This window comes from Triturus cristatus, chromosome 8 (assembly GCF_964204655.1).
Source record: "Triturus cristatus chromosome 8, aTriCri1.1, whole genome shotgun sequence".
Lineage (NCBI taxonomy): Eukaryota > Metazoa > Chordata > Amphibia > Caudata > Salamandridae > Triturus > Triturus cristatus.
Genome location: NC_140591.1, coordinates 68,520,395 through 68,539,742, shown reverse-complemented (window position 1 = coordinate 68,539,742; position 19,348 = coordinate 68,520,395). Strand labels below are relative to the sequence as shown.

General features: G+C 42.1%; 1 protein-coding gene across 1 annotated transcript in view; it reads right to left on the bottom strand.

The window, feature by feature from the left end:
* Nucleotides 1–3,056: 3,056 nt before the first annotated feature.
* LOC146801343 (glutamine amidotransferase-like class 1 domain-containing protein 3, mitochondrial) overlaps nt 3,057–19,348 on the bottom strand; it is a 41,062-nt gene continuing 24,770 nt past the window's right edge. Inside the window, exons 5-7 of the mRNA XM_085620995.1 lie at nt 17,293–17,385; nt 6,882–7,038; nt 3,057–5,347 (exon numbers count right to left, since the gene is read on the bottom strand). Of these exons, the coding sequence (XP_085477121.1) occupies nt 5,219–5,347; nt 6,882–7,038; nt 17,293–17,385 (379 nt within the window). The 3' untranslated portion in view covers nt 3,057–5,218. The remainder of the gene's footprint in view (nt 5,348–6,881; nt 7,039–17,292; nt 17,386–19,348) is intronic.

Sequence of the window (19,348 nt, the reverse complement as noted above, 5' to 3'; positions counted from 1 at the left end):
TTGAAAACACAAGTTAAAAAAAAGATTTAATTACGTTCTGTTGTTAGCATGTCTCCCCTCAACAGAGCCGCTTATTTTTAGAAGGCCCATGGACAGCGCTCGTTTAAAAAAAAAATGTTTTATTATAATGTAATACCGAGCACCGAACAGTTCAGGGACACCGTGCTCAGCAGCAGCATAGCCGAAGCATTGCTTTCCAGCTTGTTTACAATAAAGTTGGCAAAGCAAATAATACTGCTTTTTATTTATCTTTCACAAATAAAAGACAATGTCATTTACAATGGCAATAGCTCAAACTACTGTCAATGCGAGACCCATTGCATTGCAAATGCTTGTTCTACTTGGAACAAACACCAGTTCTATGATAACCCCTGGTATATGTTTATCCTCACTTGCTCCAGTACCTGGCTTATGTCCTAAATGAGATTGTCTATTCTTTCAATCCAGTGGTGAGCCACCACAGCTTCTTGGGTTGCCGTTTGTATGCTGCTCTTGTGTTGTGTAAAGTTTGTTTCGCTTTTTTGATAGTTTTGCCAATACAGCACAACCCACATGGACATTTTAACAAGTAAATGCAATTATCAGTATTGGCAGTTGTATATTGTCTGGTTGATTTTTGTGCTGTGCACAGACTCTCAATAATGTTTGTGAGTAGAGTTCACACAGGGATGTGCATCTTTTTTCTGTGTTGTAGTACGCTTGTTGCACCTTAAATGGCACTAAAGTAATTATGGTACAAGATGTAGTGGGTAGTTCCGTCTACAGTGATATTATGTCAGGGGTGCATGGCCATAGCTGGTCATCATCTCCGATTTCACTGGCTTGTGATCTACCCAGACAATTTGTCTTTTAAGGTATTAGTATGCACTCTGTACTATGTATTGTAAAAATAAATGTTCACTTCTTGTGACATCTTCCACGGGCTCCTAGTGAGAGTGATGGAACCCACATCGCATAGATTTCGGGGGTGTAGCCCTCCCTGCACACTCTTTTTCTCTGCGGGGAGCATATTCTTCCCAAGGAAGGACCCCCTTCTCCTGTGCCCCCACAGAACATGGAAGGGAAGTAAATGTGACCTTGGCTGGGGTAAGTTTCTGACCAGTTCCAGGGTCAAAAGCGAAGATGTTATTATCTACAGAGTACATGCTTCTGGAGCAGAAATCTGTAGCAGTACATAGATTTATGCCTGCCAGGGACTCTTTTAAATTCCTAGGGGGCGTAAATGAGGTATTTTAATCTATACATGTACGTTTACAGTTGAAAATATCCGTGTGTATAGGGGCCACAATTTTAGAGTTCGTCGCACAGCGTGAGAAAGAAAAATGACGTTTAAAAAATATATTTTTTATTGAATCATTTTCCACCAATGTTTAGCAATAGATATTCTTTCATTATAAACTGTCAATACACCTTTAATTATTATCTGTCAGTTTCCCCTTGACATTGACAGTCATGCTTTTTATGTGTCCAGAGCTTTAGAGCTGCATTCCTTGCCTGGCCTCAGCACCGGGTGCCCGGCCCAGCCTGCCAGACAACAGGCGTGAACAATTCAAACACAACAGAGGCGCCGCAGCCCTCCACTGAGGGATGCCACAACCATTCACTGATTCTTTTCACTGAAGCTTGGGCTGCTGTCGTCAGTGTGTCAAACTGCTTTCATTTTTGCATCGTTGAGCACATGGAGGGTACAGTAAAAAACCATGCATCAATTTCTGCAGTTTGAACCTTGGATGACACAGTCTAGCCGACTCACCCAATAGTTAATGACTCACCTGGGCACACAATGGCAAAGTCAAGAGGCAACATTCCAATTCACTTCGTCGTACAGCTGAGAACAGTGGTGCATACACCTGTACACAGCAAAGCCCCCCTGCCTCTTAACACACCTCTGTCACTTTGAAGGCGAGTCCGCCCCATCGCAGGTTACTCGACCCCTCTCATAATATTCTTTTTAGGACAGAAGTTCTAGTTAAACCAAACTCAAGGCTATAATATGGGAACGGTCAGAAGACGATTCTGGGCCCTTCTCAGCTCTTCCCTCTAAGTATAAAAAGAACTGTGTCCTCGAAAAGAGGATAAACACGAAAGGATCAGCCTCTGTCGACATCCTGTGCGAGGGGTTGATAGCGACAACATCATTAATAAGTGCTGTAGGTTTACTCTTTAATTCTACTTGTAGACGCAGCAGGAGGATGGTACCCTAAGAAGGTCTGAGCCCAATTTGCCACCTACCAACTGCCTTGTGAAAGAGAATAGGGGCTTATTTACAAGCCCCTTGCGTCTCCAGTACGTCACTTTTTCCCATATTAAAAGTGAAGCACCGGCGGCACAAGGGGCTTGTAAATAAGCCCCTGCGTTTTCAAGCCGAGTGTTTAAAAACAGGTAGATTGTGGAGTCGGTAGAGTGAACTGGGCAGTGTAAATTAGACAATGTGTCAAAGCTCATATCTCTGCAAAGATTTACTAGAATTTAACGCAGTGCAGCAACCAAAAGGCGATAATGTTGCTTTTTTTAAAAAAATCTCCGGCCCCTACCCAGCGCTGGCGCACTTTTGGCTGACATTCGCTGACGCACACACTGTCGCTTCATAGTCCATGGGTGCGTGGCTTTATAACGCATAGGGCTTGTCCTGGAGAGAATCCTTCAAGTACAAAATCAATCCAATAAGACTTTCCCCCCACTTTGTATGTGTCGATATCCTGCATGTAAAAGTAAAGGTTTTAGTGCAAATCCCTGTCTACCAATGTTATATTATTGGATTTGGATCAAAACTCTTGGGTGGCTGCAGGGGAATGCCCATGTACTACCCATGAACACCACCTTGAGGCAAAGCGGGGCATATGGCATTTGCATTGCTTTAGGGAACTTTCCCAAATCCTAGTTTGCTTGGATAGTAAATGCCCTCCCAGCACTTTGAGCTGGTTTTGTGTCACTTTTGCTATGGAAACCTGACGCAAAACGTTAGTAAATTCGGATCCTTGTCTCTCTCAAATTGACAACAAAATTGCATCTGTTTGAATTGAAATGACAATAAAAAAAACATAACTGTGCAAATGTTAGATGAGAAAGTTCACATCCATACAGATGTTTTCATTTAATCATGTAGAACAAAACTTTCACATAAGGGAATAATCCTAAATTTCTAAACATCCGGCTCAACAATCCCATAAGGCTGGATGGTATTGGTACAGTTTCCCCACCTCAGTGAGACAAGAATGTGAGCATCAGCAACTCCTCCTGTATAAAGGCTGGGGGGCAGATTTACAAGAAAGTGACGCATCTGTACAGATGCGTCCCTTTCCCCGCGCCACCCTTAGAAACCCTTGCGCCATCATAGATGCGCCGTATTGTAAATACGCAAGGATTGACAGATGCGTCAGAAATTCTGACGCATCTGTTGGCGAAAAAGTCACGCATTTCTGGAGTTGTGTCGCAAGCACGGCGCAACTCCAGCAATGCATGTTGAGGCCTATTCCCACTACACTACGTCACTACTTACACCTGCTTGAAGCAGGCGTAAGGTTTTGACGCAGTGGCGTCCTAAAAGTGGCGCCGTGGAATCTTGTAGATTTCACTGAGTCACTTTTACAAGGCCTTCCTGCGTGGGAACGCCCACCCTGCATACATTATACCTGACGCAGGTATAATGTGACGCAGGGCTTTACAATGTGACGCATCTCCCCAGATGCATCACGTTGTAAATAGGCCGCATTGTTTGCGCCGCTGTTGCATCAAAAAAGTGACGCAACTGCAGCGCACAAAAGTCACGCGAGGGGCTTGTAAATCTGCCCCTGGATGTGTTTTATCCTTTCAGAAGATCCCTCTGCCTTCTCCTCTACTCAGCAGGCCTCCTCCACTGCACATCCGAACCTTTTGCGTCCTTCATGTCAGGAGCTGTGGCCTGCAGACTGCAGGTCCCTCCTCAGATGTGCAGTTACTGCCTAACATATCTGCCAGTGCACCTCAAATCAAGAAGGAACTTTCATGCAGAAGGCTCCAGTTCTGTCTGCTCCATTCAAGTACCAAACATTTGTCAGAAATATATTTTTCTTTAGGATCTCTTCCCAGATCTTTTCATCACAGATCAGGTCCAACTGGTCCATGATCTTAGGAGGCTAGGCTGTTCCCATTGTGATGGCTACTTCACTTCTAAAGTTCCCATAAGTCTGAGAACTGCACCAAGGTGCTCATTTGGGCCTTTTCCAAGACCAAATATATACAATACCATGGCCTAAGCAAGGTCCAAGAGTACAATGTGCTCCCAAGGATTAAAAGTTCTAGCTGTTAATCGGAAGTTCACTGTTTCTACCTTGCTACACAATCTATATGTAAGAGACTCCCGCAATCTCATCAGTGTCATTGACATTGGTACTCCTCGTACTGCCTACCACAGTACCTAAAGCCACATGTAAAGTACAGAAAGCACGTACACGGAGCAGGTATATACACTCCGGCTCTCCATGCCATGGTACCACGAGGCAAAACATTCCTTCCATCCTACACGGGAACTCTCACTAGCACGAATCACAGTGATGGTAACGGCTGTCCTGCAATGTACTGAGGCACGTCTTGATATAATGCAATACATGCCTCTGATCATGTTTCTATAACTCCTGCTGGTCCTTCAACACCCATAATGAAAAGCAGCTTGTCTACAAACATACTTATACAAGCAAAGAGCACGCATTGGTGGCCAAGAAAGGCAACATTTAGGAAAGGCCTTAGCGTCATCTGCTACTTACAACCACAAGAGCATCATTTAGAAGCGCTGGGCCTTCAAGGAACACAGCTTACGGCATATTTTTGTTCTATGCTTAGGGACAGACCATCACAGAGATCAATTCTACCACTGGTAGTCACGGGAAATTGGACTGTGCAACAAAAACATCAGAAAAATGGCAAAAGACCAATCTGCCAATCGTTCTGAATATAATCTTGTGATCTATTTTTTTTCTAAATACAGCTATCTGAGAACTTCTGCTCAACCCTTTCAGCAGTTTAAAAAAAGCACACTGCAATATCAATTACAGCGAATAAATTCAGTGACTGAACACCCAGATTAAAACGTTTGCGTGACTATTTGAGACATTAAAGTTATGTAGAAGATCATGACTTCCCACAAATTAAGTCATTCATTAACATAAAAGAATTGCATAATCTGAGTTCTTCAGATATCTCTGATCTTCTCTTCTGCACTTGTGGCTGGCTGATCACGTCATCATTTCCCGGTAAGTTTCAGCACACTCTTCACCATGGCACCGATGCCATCGAAGATGTGATGGAGGTCTGTCTCGCACATAAACGCCGGTGTGGTTACCACCTTGTTTTTCTTGTCCACATGCACTTCGTAGATGTAAGTTAAGGAACCATCTCTTGGCCATAGGAAGACATCACATGACCCTGGTTGATGTACTACCAGAATGTAGAGTTACTGATAGCAACCTACAAGAATATCGATGGTAAAATATAGACAACCACTCGATCATTTCAGTAAGTGTATGTAACTACAGATTTACTATTGTAAGCCCTACACATACTTACTATCTTCAAGGTACACAGATGTGGAGTTGAGAAGAGTACATGTATGTTCACCTCTATATACTTACACTCATGTTCCAGCTGGAGTAAACATTCACCCCGTCACAAAGATCTGGGTTTAATCCATCATTCTTTTGTTCACCACGCCACACCCGTTTGGACCCAGCCATATGCAAATCAGTCTTGACCCTGTGCCTCATGGGAACAGTCCAGCCCGAACTGCAATGAATTAAACCCAGATCTTTGTGACTGGGGGGGGGGGGGGGGGGGGGGTTTGCGTTGTCCAGCATTCCGTCCATCATCTGTGCTTTTGTTGCTCTAAGTGGGAAGGGTATGCCCAGACATGGGTCCCGTGCAGAAACACAAGTACATTCTCAGATGTAGTTCTGCAAACACGGAAAGCCATGTCTTTCCACAGGGCATCAGTCATTTTCAAACTGCTGAATGGACTTATGGTAGTGTAGGCCAGATGATATACACCCAGTCGTACACCTTAAAAGCCGCAGTGTGACTCTTCCACCGTCCATCTTTCCTCAACATCTTAAGAAGCTCTTAAGGAAGAATATGATGGCTTATGAAGATCTGCATAATCTTGGATAGTAACAATGAGTCAGAGCCTTGTGGTACAATATGAAATTTAAAGGGCCGAATTGCATCATTGGCTATTTTCAGAGGAACTGACAACAAAAGAAATTTAGAAGGAAGCTGGCTGGAGCTCTCTCTACTTCATTTGGAGCAGGATCACTGGATGTTTGACTATCTCCAAGGCAAACGACCACAAGCTTTGTAAGACCAAGGTGCCTTCCTGATAGAACTGGGCTCAAAACTGTAAGTGGGCTGTTCACAGCTCCTCCTATCAGTGGAATGGGTCTCGCAGATGCAGTGCAGCCTATGCGGATATCAATACCACACTAAGTACTGGGAGCCTCTAATGTCCATCAGCTCTTCCTTGAGTATAAAGAATTCTGAAAGTTCTACCCTTGCTGGAGTTTGGAACTTTTAAGCCATAGACCTCCTTTACCTAGTGGAATGATTGCTCTTTGTTTACAAAGAGATTTTGAAATGTGTAACGTTTTCCGGGATCTTCTATAGAGCTAGAAAGTGGGGAGAGATAAAGCTGAAAGGGAACATTGAAAACATTCGTAATTTAGGAAAGCGTCATGATACAATCCTGCACTGAGACAAAGTCTTGAATATACCACTTCTCCCAGCACTGATCAATATCCCTGCTGTGTACTCTGCAGCGACACTTGGTGCGGCTCTCATCTGGCATATATTTAACACCATCACCACCCGCCCCTTCTTCACAAATCAAAGGCCTAGGAGTTGTAGTCAAAGGATATATGGACATCTGTCGCGCAGTGTTTCGCCCCCAGAGCACTGATGGCCTGGGCTGTTCCTGCGTAGGGCCACTTTCCACCTTTGTCCTCTTCTTGTCCCACTGTCACCTCTGGGTCAGGAAGGACTTTGGCAGCCAGGACCGGGGCGATGCAGCACAGCCTGAGGAATGCAAGGGTGAGACACGGGCATTAGCTGTGATGGAGTTCTCCATTGTGAGTCTGATGCTCTACGCATCGCTGCTTCCACCTGTGTGATGGAATACAACAAAATGCACCACTGAACAGAAGAGCGCCAGGCATTCGCAATCACACATTATCATCATTATACTGTGACACGCTTCGACATAACACACACACCACCACATATAAACGCAGTTACAAACATGGTGCTACTAGGGACTTGGCATACTCTTGGAAATGGGGAATTTAGACTGAGAAATCACATTTTGGTAAGGGCCTGAAATGGTGGACTATTTTTAAAGAAAATACTTGTTGGGTATTGCGTATGTGCATTATCCTACAGGACATGTTGATGTTAGAAAGTGGCGGGTGTGAAGCCACCCTAAACTGCTGCACCCCTCCTAAATGAAGCAGCAGGAGGAGTGCCACAGGGTTTGAAGAAGAGTTGTCGGCCACATTCAACTAGAAATCTCTACATGTATTCCATGTGCCTTGATGGGGACTCAGAGATATTCCTAGGCGTTGACTAGCTGCTGTTAGAGGTGCAATTGAAGTTTGTTGCAGTGCCATCTCAAACTCAGAGCAACATCCATGGCAGCCTTGATGTGAGTTCTGCCAATGACTACTAACCTCCTCTGGGTGATTGCTGGTCCTGTCTCTGCCAAATAAGGTCAGGGTTCCAAAGCACTTTTGCTTAATGTTAACAATACAAAAATCAATGTTCAGACCTGCTGCAAAACCTTCAAGAGCTTACCATGCAACTGCTGCTGCAATGCTGAGACTAGCTAGCGTCAAATGCTTTGCAGCAGCCATGACTACCTTAATGCGGATTCTGCTGACTCCATTTCCAACCCCTGCCTTGGGGGGAGGAGGAAGCTTAATTCAAAGTGCACGCCAAGGCCATTAAGAAGCGAGAAACAAAGCTCTTCACTGCCCGGGCGCATGACAAGCGGCAGGCTCGACAACGGTCGTGACTAGCCTTGAGGTGCCTTTCCTCTCCATTTTCTAAGGAAAAGAAGAAGAAGCACAAGAAGAGGAGGAGAAGCGATGACACCGCACAGTGTCGCTTGATGTTCCAAATTAAGTCGCCGCCAGATAAGTGCTCTTCAGAGCAGGAGCTTTTAGACATCACTTAGCTTGAAAAAGTTTCTCCAGCAGAGCTGTCAAATCCAGTGCCCACCACAGTGTTCATTCTGAAGCAACTTCCACCCACACGCTAAGCTCAGTGCAGGTCTCTTTGCAGTTCTGTGTCAGCACCCATGCTGGTGACCTGGAGTTCCCAGGGAACACTTCCTTCACACGAGTATAACTTCACTCAGGCCTCCTGACTCTATGAGCCCACTCGAATTGCTGAGAAGCTGATGAATTTACAATCGTCTCAATTTATCCAGGGCAACCATCTACTAGAACAAACGCAGTTCGCGTTTAGACCTGGACATAGCACCGAGACTGCTCTGATCGAGGTCACCAAGAAAAATAAGGGCAGCTCTGGACAAGAGAGGGACTGTGGCCTTTATTCCCCTAGATCTGTTGGCGGCCTTAAATATAGTTGACCATATTGTTTTGGTTGACCACCTTGAGGCATTAGGCATAAAAAAGAAGGCTCTTGCACTGCTGAACTCGTTCTTGAAAGGAAGAGAACATATGGATGTGTTTGACAGATACACTTCTAGGGCTTTCTCTCTCCCACGTGGGATCCCGCAAGGGTCCTCACTTGCCCCACGCTGCTCAACCTATATGCAGCAGACCTGGCTTCATGGATTCAATCCTTTGGATTTTCCCTCACTTCCTATGCAGACGACACGCAAACTGTGCAGTCGACTCATAACAACACCAACATTATAGGTTCTCAGTTCCATGATTGCATACAGGCTATCAGTGTCTGGATGGGCAATCACTGCCTAAAGTTAAACTCGGGTAAGGCTGAGGTTATTCTTTTTAGGAACAATCCCCAACTCTTGACTCCCTCCAGCTGGCCCCTGGAAATAGAACGTCTCCCAACTCCAGTTACGAAGCCTAAAACTTAGGTGTGGCACTTGACGACAGGTTGAAGTTCGATAGTCAAATAAACTCAGTAGTCTCTTCCTCATTTAATACTCTGAGGATAATGAAGAACATCCCCTTATTCATTCCATCAGATGCCAAAAAACAGTCATTTAAAACTTAGTTCTATCAAAAATTGAGTACTGTAACGGTCTGTACTTGAATCGAAAAGAACAATACTTCAATAAACTGCAGATTTTGCAAATTGTGGCAGCCATGTTGCTTCTGGGTATCCCCAAATTTCAATCAGTCAAGCAAGCAATCAGGGCGCTTCACTGGCTGGCAGTCAAAAACCACATTAAATTCAAGGTGCTTTGTATAACCTACAAAGCTCTGCATGATAGTGGCCCTGAGTTTCATAACAAGCATTTAAATGGTAAGAACCTAGCAGGAATTTACACTCTAGAGGAGCAATGAAAGTAATGTCCTCTAGATTTGACAGAGTGAAATGGGGAGGAAGTAGTTTTATTACCAGAGCCACCAAATACTGGAACCTCCTTCCCTCCATCATCAGGGCTGCCCCTTCCCTGCTTACCCTAAGAAAGCTCCTAAAAACATGGCTTTTTAATAATGTGTTGCATTTACGGTTCTATTAGTTGTGTACAAGCTGTGCTAGCGCCAAGACACCTTAGTGCACTCTATACATTTAGGGGCAGATTTACAAGCCCCATGCGCCACTTTTGCGCCGCCGTTGCATCACTTTTGTGACGCAGTGGCGGCGCAAAGCTAGCGCCATGCTGCGACAGATTTACAACAAGACGCATCTAGAGAGATGCGTCACGTTGTAAAGCCCTGCGCCACATTAAACCCGCATCAGGTTTAATGTATGCAGGGTGAGCGTTACGTCGGAAAAAGCCTCGGAAAAGTGATGCAGGGAAATCTACAAGATGTCACACAGTCACTTTCCCGACGCTGGTGCGTCAAATCCTTACGCCTGCTTCAAGCAGGCGTAAGGCGTGACGCACCATGTTAGGGATAGGGCAGGTTGGCACAGTGCTGGAGTTGCGTCGCGCTTGTGACACAACTTCAGCACTGCGCCAACCTTACGCCGGCAGATGCGTCACGCATCTGCTTGTCATTGCGCCACGATGCACCGCATTGTAAATGCGGCGCATCTGCCGTGGCGCAAGGGCAAACTCGCGTGACGCATCTTCCCTGGCGCATCCCTGCAGATTTGCAGGGATGCGCCAGGGAACGTAAATCTGCCCCTTACTTTTTAACATAACTTAACATGGCTCTGTTTGGGTTTGCACCTGCGCTATTAGACCTCAGAAGAACTCCTTATATGAAGCATCGAGGGCTGACTGGAGCCATTCAGGGCTGACACACTCACCAGTGATTACCCCAACTACATCAACACTTACACCAAATACAGAACCACCTCCAGAGCCTGTGCCTAAACAGACATGAACTTCCAAGACGAGGCAATCCTGATGAGGTCTAGGACAGAGGTCAAAAAGATAGCTGACGAGGTCAGGTATGGAGAGTCTCAACTTGCACCTACTCTATGTCAACATTACTAGTAGACCCTGGATGACATTTTTGGTTCTGATTCGCACCACATTCAAATGCTGGAGATGGTACCACCATGATGACAATGAAAGCAATGAGGCAGCCAGCTTGCTGCCTTCTCCATCTTCAGACACTGCTGATAACCTGGTATTACAGAATGCTGGCAGATAGGACACACTTCCTGAGATGGAGTGTTCCTCAGGGTTGGCTCCTCTGGAAGTGGCTTCCTTCCATGTCATTTTAAGGAAGGTGGCGGAAGTGTTGAAGCTTCTGCTAGCGACAGTAGAAACTATGTCCCTGAGAGATCCAGCCTTTGTTTCTGTACACGCTTCATCACAAAGTTTGCTGGTGCAGGCATCGTCATGTACAAGGCAAAATCCAAGTGCTGTGCCTAGGGCTCCACTGGGCAGAGTCCAAGAAACTGCATGTAGTAAACAAGAAGACAGTTTAACCCTTAGATCAATGAATGGCAATTGCCTTCACGCCAGGTACATCTACACTCTGTGGGATATGTCAGCCATGATTTGGTGGCACTAAACTTACCAGACCACCTCCACAACCACTTTGCACAGGTGGTGAAGGGCAACCAAGACACTTCCAAGTAGATCTTAAGGGCAGGCCAAGAGACCGTGGACACTGTTGTCAGAGCCATGGGTTCTTTAGTAGCCATAAGAAGGCATGCATGGCTAAGATTGATACAGTTCTCCTGTAATTTGCAAGCAACACTAACAGATATGTCTTTCAGCAGGACATACCTTTTGAGAGATAAGGCAAATTCAGCCTTGACAAGTTTCAAGGCGGGGAGAGAAATCACCTGATTTTTAGGTGTTCAGGCTAAGATACAAGAAGTATCAGAAACTTCAGGGCTTCTCCAAACGATTTACCTTTTGCCATTGTCAACCTTCCCATCCAGCCCAGGAGCCGAAAAACCTCTACAGAAATAGAGGGACAGAGGCACCACCTGGAAAGCCACTTTGGCAGCCCTTTGTGGAAGCACCAGTAAAGGAAGGGTGTCTTCTTTTTTTGCAGGTCTTAAAGGTCATAGGATCAAACCAATGGGTCTTAGAGATCACAGAAAGAAGGTATGCCCTTCCCTTCCAAAGGGCATCTCCCCAGATGCCTCCCTCTGGTTCCTTCAGTTGGAGAGTGGAGAATCACTTTGGATTCTGCAGCATAAGGTGGCAGCCCTGTAGCTGGAAGGAGCAGTGGAGTGGATCCCAGAGCAGGAAACTGGGCAGGGGTGCTACCCCCGGTAATTCCTGGTTCCCAAGGACATCGGTCTTCAACTAATCCTATACCTCAGATTCTTGCAGGGAGATGTTCCTAGCTCAGTTACTTTTGGCACTAGAAGCAGAAGCCCAGATGGTGTCACTCGACTTGCAGTATGCATATATCCATATAAAGATCCTTCAGTCACACAGGAGGTACCTGCAGCTTCTGGTAGGTACCACCCACTACCAGTTCACAGTCCTCCCATTCAGGTTGACATTGGCACCCAAAGAGGATGGCGATGATTTTGACACATTTCAGGTTGTTGATCAAAGTGTTCCCATACCTCGACAATTGACTGTTTAAGGCAGGCTTACTAGAGAAGGAAGGGAATCTGTATTCATTACACCAGAGCAAAGTCTTCAACCTCTGCTCTTTCCTGGGTTGTTTTTGTGACTGAAATGTGTTGGCTCACGACATGGGCATGTCTTCACTCTTTCAATAAGCATTAATGCTTGGACTCAGAAGTGGAGAAGGATGATGATTTTGTAGGGTATGTACTCCAGGATTTCCTTGTCTGACCATTTTCCGGACCCACCACCTGGGAGGAGGTACTGCTTTGATATAGATTCAGAAGGTACAAGTATCTATCAGAAGAAAAAGTTGTAATGATCTTTGTGGTGAATCCCTTTTGTACCTGCAGATTCCTCACCGATACCGCCCATCCCGTTCTGAAGGATGGTCACAGGCCCCTGATATTAATAAGGTGCCAAGTTAGTTGTTGCACTGCACATTCACAATTAATCTGATGCTATACTCGTCAAGGAAAAAATGGATGGGGAAGTGACTGGAGCAACGGTGGTTAGCCAAAATATCGAGTTTTAAATTTCGACCTACAATAATATCGTGTTTTTAATATCGTAGGTACAGAATATCGAAGTCAAGAATATCGATGGACAGAATATCGATCCCAAGGTAAGTAATATCGAAGTAAATAATATCGAAGTAATTAATATCGATGTAAGTAATATCGTAAGTAAAAATTTCGATGTCAATAATATCGATATTTATTTAGTGTAATGTCATTTAATATGTATTTTATTTGTATGTTAAAGATTATTGTAATGTATTTTAATACATTTAAAAATAAATGTTTAGAGATTTATAATTATTTTACATTTAATTTAGCGTTTTAGTATCAGAGCGGGTTGTGGGTTTATAGGGGAATAGGGTGGGAAGTAATTTAATTATAATTAATGAATTAATATGTATTGTTTAATTGGTATTTATGATTAATTAATTGGTAATTAATTAATAATTGGTAATTAATTGATTAATTAATTGTTAATTAATTATTAATTGTACAATTATTTTATTAATTGGTTAATTATATACATTATAATTAGTTTATTATTAATATTTATTTATTGTTAATTAATTAATTGTTAATTAGTAATTAATTGGTAATTTAATTTTATTAAGTGATTAATTGATAATTAAATTAATTATGTGAATTTTAATGTGTAGTGGGTTGTGGGTTTATAGGGGAATAGGGTGGGAAGTAATGTAATTATAATTAATGAATTAATATGTATTGTTTCATTGGTATTTATGATTAATTAATTTGTAATCAATTAATAATTGGTAAATAATGTGATTAATAGATTAATTAATTTTTAATTAATTATTAATTGTAAAATTACTTTATTATTTTGTTAATTATATAAATTATAATTAGTTTATTAATAATATTTCTTTATTGTTATAGTTAATTAATTAATTGTTAATTAGTAATTAATTGGTGATTTAATTTTATTAAGTGATTAATTCATAATTAAATTAATTATGTGAATTTTTATGTGTAGTGTGTTGTGTGTTAAAGGGGGAATAGTGTGGGATGTAATTAAAATTTATTTATTTAAATATTTATTTTACATAATTGGTATTTAATAATATTTTTTTTTTAAAACATTGTTAACATGCAATTTTTTTATAAGAAATTATTAAATTGGTTATAATGTTAATAGAATCACTATGATATCTAGTGCTTTCCCAACTGTTTTACTATCTGGAGTGGGAATAGTAATTTTTACCCCTACGCTATCCAGCGCTTTCCCTACTGTTGCACTCTCTGGAGTTGGAATAGTAATTTTTACCCCTACGCTATCCAGCGCTTTCCCTACTGTTGCACTCTTTGGAGTTGGAATAGTAATTTTTACCCCTACGCTATCCAACCTTTTCTCTACTGTTGCACTGTCTGGAGTGGGAATAGTAATTTTTACCCTTACGCTATCCAACACTTTCCCTACTATTGCACTCTCTGGAGTGGGAATAGTAATTTTTACCCCTACGCTATCCAACGTTTTCCCTACTGTTGCACTCTCTGGAGTTGGAATAGTAATTTTTACCCTTACGCTATCCAACACTTTCCCTACTATTGCATTCTCTGGAGTGGGAATAGTAAATTTGACCCTTACGCTATCCAACACTTTCCCTACTATTGCACTCTCTGGAGTTGGAATAGTAATTTTTACCCCTACGCTATCCAATGTTTTCCCTACTGTTGCACTCTTTGGAGTTGGAATAGTTATTTTTACCCCTACGCTATCCAACGTTTTCTATACTGTTGCACTCTCTGGAGTGGGAATAGTAAATGTTACCCTTACGCTATCCAACACTTTCCCTACTATTGCACTCTCTGGAGTGGGAATAGTAAATTTTACGCTTACGCTATCCAACACTTTCCCTACTATTGCACTCTCTGGAGTTGGAATAGTAATTTTTACCCCTATGCTATCCAACGTTTTCCCTACTGTTGCACTCTTTGGAGTTGGAATAGTTATTTGTACCCCTACGCTATCCAACGTTTTCCCTACTGTTGCACTGTCTGGAGTGGGAATAGTAATTTTTACCCTTACGCTATCCAACACTTTCCCTACTATTGCACTCTCTGGAGTGGGAATAGTAATTTTTACCATTACGCTATCCAACATTTTCCCTACTATTGCACTCTCTGGAGTTGGAATAGTAATTTTTACCCCTACGCTATCCAACACTTTCCCTACTGTTGCACTCTTTGGAGTTGGAATAGTAATTTTTACTCCTACGCTATCCAATGTTTTCCCTACTGTTGCACTCTCGGGAGTTGGAATAGATATTTTTACCCCTACGCTATCCAACATTTTCCTTACTGTTGTTTTTGTTGAAGTTGGACTAGTAGTTTTATTGTGTCTGATATTAAATATGTTTTGTAATATTTTAGCTATTGTAATATATAATTAATAATAAAAATTATTCAAATTAAAATTATTGATTATTATTTGCTATATGTAATTATTTAATATGTATTAATGTTATTGTTTTATGTGTATAGATGTATTGGTAATTTAAATAAATATTTAATAATTTATATGTTATAGAAATTATTATTAAAAGTAATTATTAAGTAAGTGTATATATTATATATTATATATATGTTTAATTAAAGTTTCATTTAATTATATATATTTATTATAAATTTTACATATTATACAATATATTTAATTATGTTTGTTTGATTTATAAGTATTATTTGGTTTATTTTACATATATTTTTAAACTAAAAAAAAACCGATATTTTTGAATTACGATATTTTTGACATCGATATTAAATTATCGATATTTTTGTACTTACCATGTTGTAGATAGGATGTCGATATTCTTGACCACGATATTTTTGTTGCGATATTTTTGTAGGTCGAATTTTTGTCTTTCGAAATTATGTCATACAATCTGGAGCAACATAGCGCTGCGGTTTAGTAAAGTCATATCAGTGCCACTTTTGGCACGGAGATAGAACCAGCACCACCCACCGGTAAAGGAGAGCTATGAAAAGTTTTCAGGATTGAGTCTGGTCCTGGGGATAGTCAGAAATTGAGGAATCGGTAGGCAGATAATCCACCGAGATCATTACTGAAGGTAAGGCACTTGTACATGTGCCAATAACATTTGGAAATATGAAGTTACAGTTCAATATAGTTCTGGCATTGTTTTTCCAGACTGCAAAGCTGCAATCATTCAAGCTTATTTATCTTTGTTTGGGCAACAAGAGTCAACTCGTTTTATCTGCTCTCAAAACATCATAAATTTGAAGAGAATAAGGTTTCCATGTATTCTTAGTCACAGGGGAGACGTCTATCTTTCTTAGAAACTTAAATTGGGAACTTTCAAAATGACTTTGCTCAGACTCGGCGGGCAATGACTTGGGACACCGCTGAACCTTGGCCTCATTCCTGCTAAGTGCACTACAAGAGAACACCTCTTGGGTTATTTGTCCGCAGCACAAAAATGAGGTCATTGCGCAATGTCCACATGCCTGTTCAGACTACTCTATTTATTTCTCTTTATTGCTATCAAGATGCAGCCATGCATTAAGGAAGAGCACAGAGAAGAACATGCATGCTGATGCAAAGAAAGTGAAACCCATGATGTAAAGGTTGCTTTTCTGTGGTGAGGAACTTGTCTTTATTTGGACATCCATAACTCGAAGAATGCTTGACCATGCGAAGACAGTCAGGTTCTCTCATTCACAAGAAGGGTACGCTCCATTTTGACATAATGGAAGGGCCGTCTTGCAATAGCTTTACATCCCTCTAAAATGAACAAAAGGTATGTTCCATGACCCTCCCATCTCGACAAAGTAGGCATCTTCAGACCTACATACTCAACTACTTCACTACCAGAGAGGGCAAGGTGTGGATGAGAAGTATCCTTGTGAAGGTCTCCAGAGACATATATCAGCTTTGTCTGAAGATCTGTAGAATGGGTCTTAACCCAAAGCCCTGCTCCCTCTTTAAAAACTGACGCTGACAGATCCCTTGGAAAAATCCACTCTTGGTGAGTTCAAATAGTTTTTATTTTTCAGAAGAGGCTGGGGAGTGCCACTAAACGTATGTGGGGCGGAAAAGAGGAAGTTGAGACATTTGGGGAAGAACCACTTCTTCCTATCTTTCTGCAACCTACGGAATCTCCAAGCAAACGAGAGGCAGCGCAGATGTAAACAATGGGATCTGCAGCACTCAAACAAAGGGATGGATAAAATGCATCACACAGCATGCACAAGCACGAAACACATACTCACTGGGCCCGAGTCACAAAGGTAAACCTACACTTTTGTGTAAGTTTACTACTTTTCGGTATTCACAAAGGAAAGTTACAATTAATAAAGTTAGGCTTTTAGTCTAAGTTTACTTCTGTGAATACTGAACAGCAGTAAAGTTAGATTTGTGGTCTAAGTTACCTTTGTCAATACCGAAAAGTAGTAAACGTACACGTTTACGTTTGTGAATTGAACCTACTATGTCCCCGCCTCGCTCGATCACCTCAAAAGCAATCGACTGCTCTGACAGGAATAAAGGTGCATGCACCCATGCTCTATATTTATGGAATGGGACAAGCATCTCTCACACTGATTAACACCACAGGCTCATACCCGATAGGTTTTGCAGCTTTGTGGAATTCCTGCAGCACTCGTTCCACTTCCTTGTTAACTGTGCAGTCTGCTCCGTCCACAGCAAAGGTAGATCTGTACAATGTGTGTAGCAAAGAGTCAGAGGGAGTAAGAGAAAATGAAGCTTTACCTCTGTCGTTTCTCAGTGATTCTGCGCACTCCCTCGTTCCACGCTGCGTTTTCAAAGACATTGTATTATAGAAACTGTTTTTACATACAACCTACAAAACCAGTTAATTGAAACAATCACAAATTCTGAAATAAAGCACACGTTATATCTAATATTTTGTGTTCCTCAATACAGTGATCAGAGAAATGGACTATTATAAACCAGGAGTCACCTTGAGTCTAAGATGCACTGTGAGAAGATTCTACATAAGTGGTAAAGTGCATCCATATCTTTAGGCTAATTTCAAATAATGTTTCCAGAATAGATTCACTGCAGCAATAATCTCCCTGCCCTCGTCCATTCCTCCTGCTTTCGGATGGTTTGAATATTCTGGAGAACGTATGTTTTTGAGATTAGTGATGATTCTAAGGGTTTGTCCACCAGTGATAGTCTTCCCCTTCACAAATCTTTCTTTGACGTCTTGGCTTCGGCATTCTTATATCAAGGGAACCGAGTGCTAGGTGCTTAAGAATAGCACAGGAGTACTATAGACTGCATTGCACAAAGAGCAACTCAGTTTCAATAAAGGAATTGATCCACTGGAACTAAATGTCCTTTGGAATGTACAGTTGAACTCAGCGACATATTTAGATGAAATTACACATGAGCACATAGAAAGTCACAATTGGGCTCTGTATGACTGGTACACTGGCCCCATGCCCACACGCCCAAAAAGAACCCCAAAAGAACAATGTTCCTGCCATTCTGCACGCATTATACAAACCAGTAACACACCGTTGATGGGGCTCCTCTCATTTTTCTCGCCTAACAGGCTGAACAATTCCTGGGAGCGTCAGTAAGTATAATTTCTACAGTTTTCCAAAAGCTAGCGATTGCTCCCTTTAGGCAACTGTCTTACAGCAACTTAACAATATACGTTGCGTCAAAGGCTCCTGTTTGTATGGGAGATAGGCGATGCAATTCAAGGTAGCGCCGAGAAGTAACATTTCTTGGGACCCATGTACCTCAGTCTCGTTCTCCTTCCAAGCGCAGCATGTCAGATCCGTTCCTTGTGCTCTGTACAGGGCCAAGATCTGCAGGCCTGCTAATTTTACTATTACAAATGTTGAAAAACGTTTTTAAGAAGGATTATTCGTGTTGTACTGCATTATACTGCACTTCCATCGGTTCACAAGTGCTCTTTCGAAGAGTGTGGGTGGAAGGGTGTAGACAGCAGTGTGTAGTAGATATGAGATGTTGGCCGAGATCTATGCGGTTCACAAGCGTGCTCCTAATATGCTGCGGCAGGGTGTATGCTGTGCTGTAGTGTGGGCCTAGGTGCAGCCACACATATACACACTTACATATTTGTACAGTTTTTACTCTGCACCATATTGTGTCAATGATGGGAAGATCCATGTTTGTAATGCTTTCCAGAAGTGGAGGCGACTATCAAATCTCCTTACTGGAGTTAGCTCTGGGTTCCAAAGTCTGGAGAGAGAACGAGGTTCCACCAGCGTACTGGAGCCAGCCTTGAGCCCAGGGGTCTTGAGTGATGATACACGAGGCATTTCTGCTGAAGGGATTTATTGATGAGCTATGCACATAGCTTCTAAAATGATCTGTGAAGATAATGAGAGCCTTTGGAGGGAATGAGACCAAGCTTTGTTTGAGAAGTTGTCTAGTGACAGGATTTTGGATTGTCTGAAGTTTCCAACGCATTAAGAGGAACCTCAAGATATAATTTATTAGTAGAGTCAAGATGGGGGAATATCAATACGGTGGTAGCTTTTACCTTTTACAGGAGGCCAAGATGTGGGGAAATTTGTTAGAGGCATTTAAATGCTTCACAAGTCTTTTGATTTACAGCTAAAGGCAGATAGGGTTACACTGGAGTCCATAATGACCCCTATCGCTTCTCACTTAAGC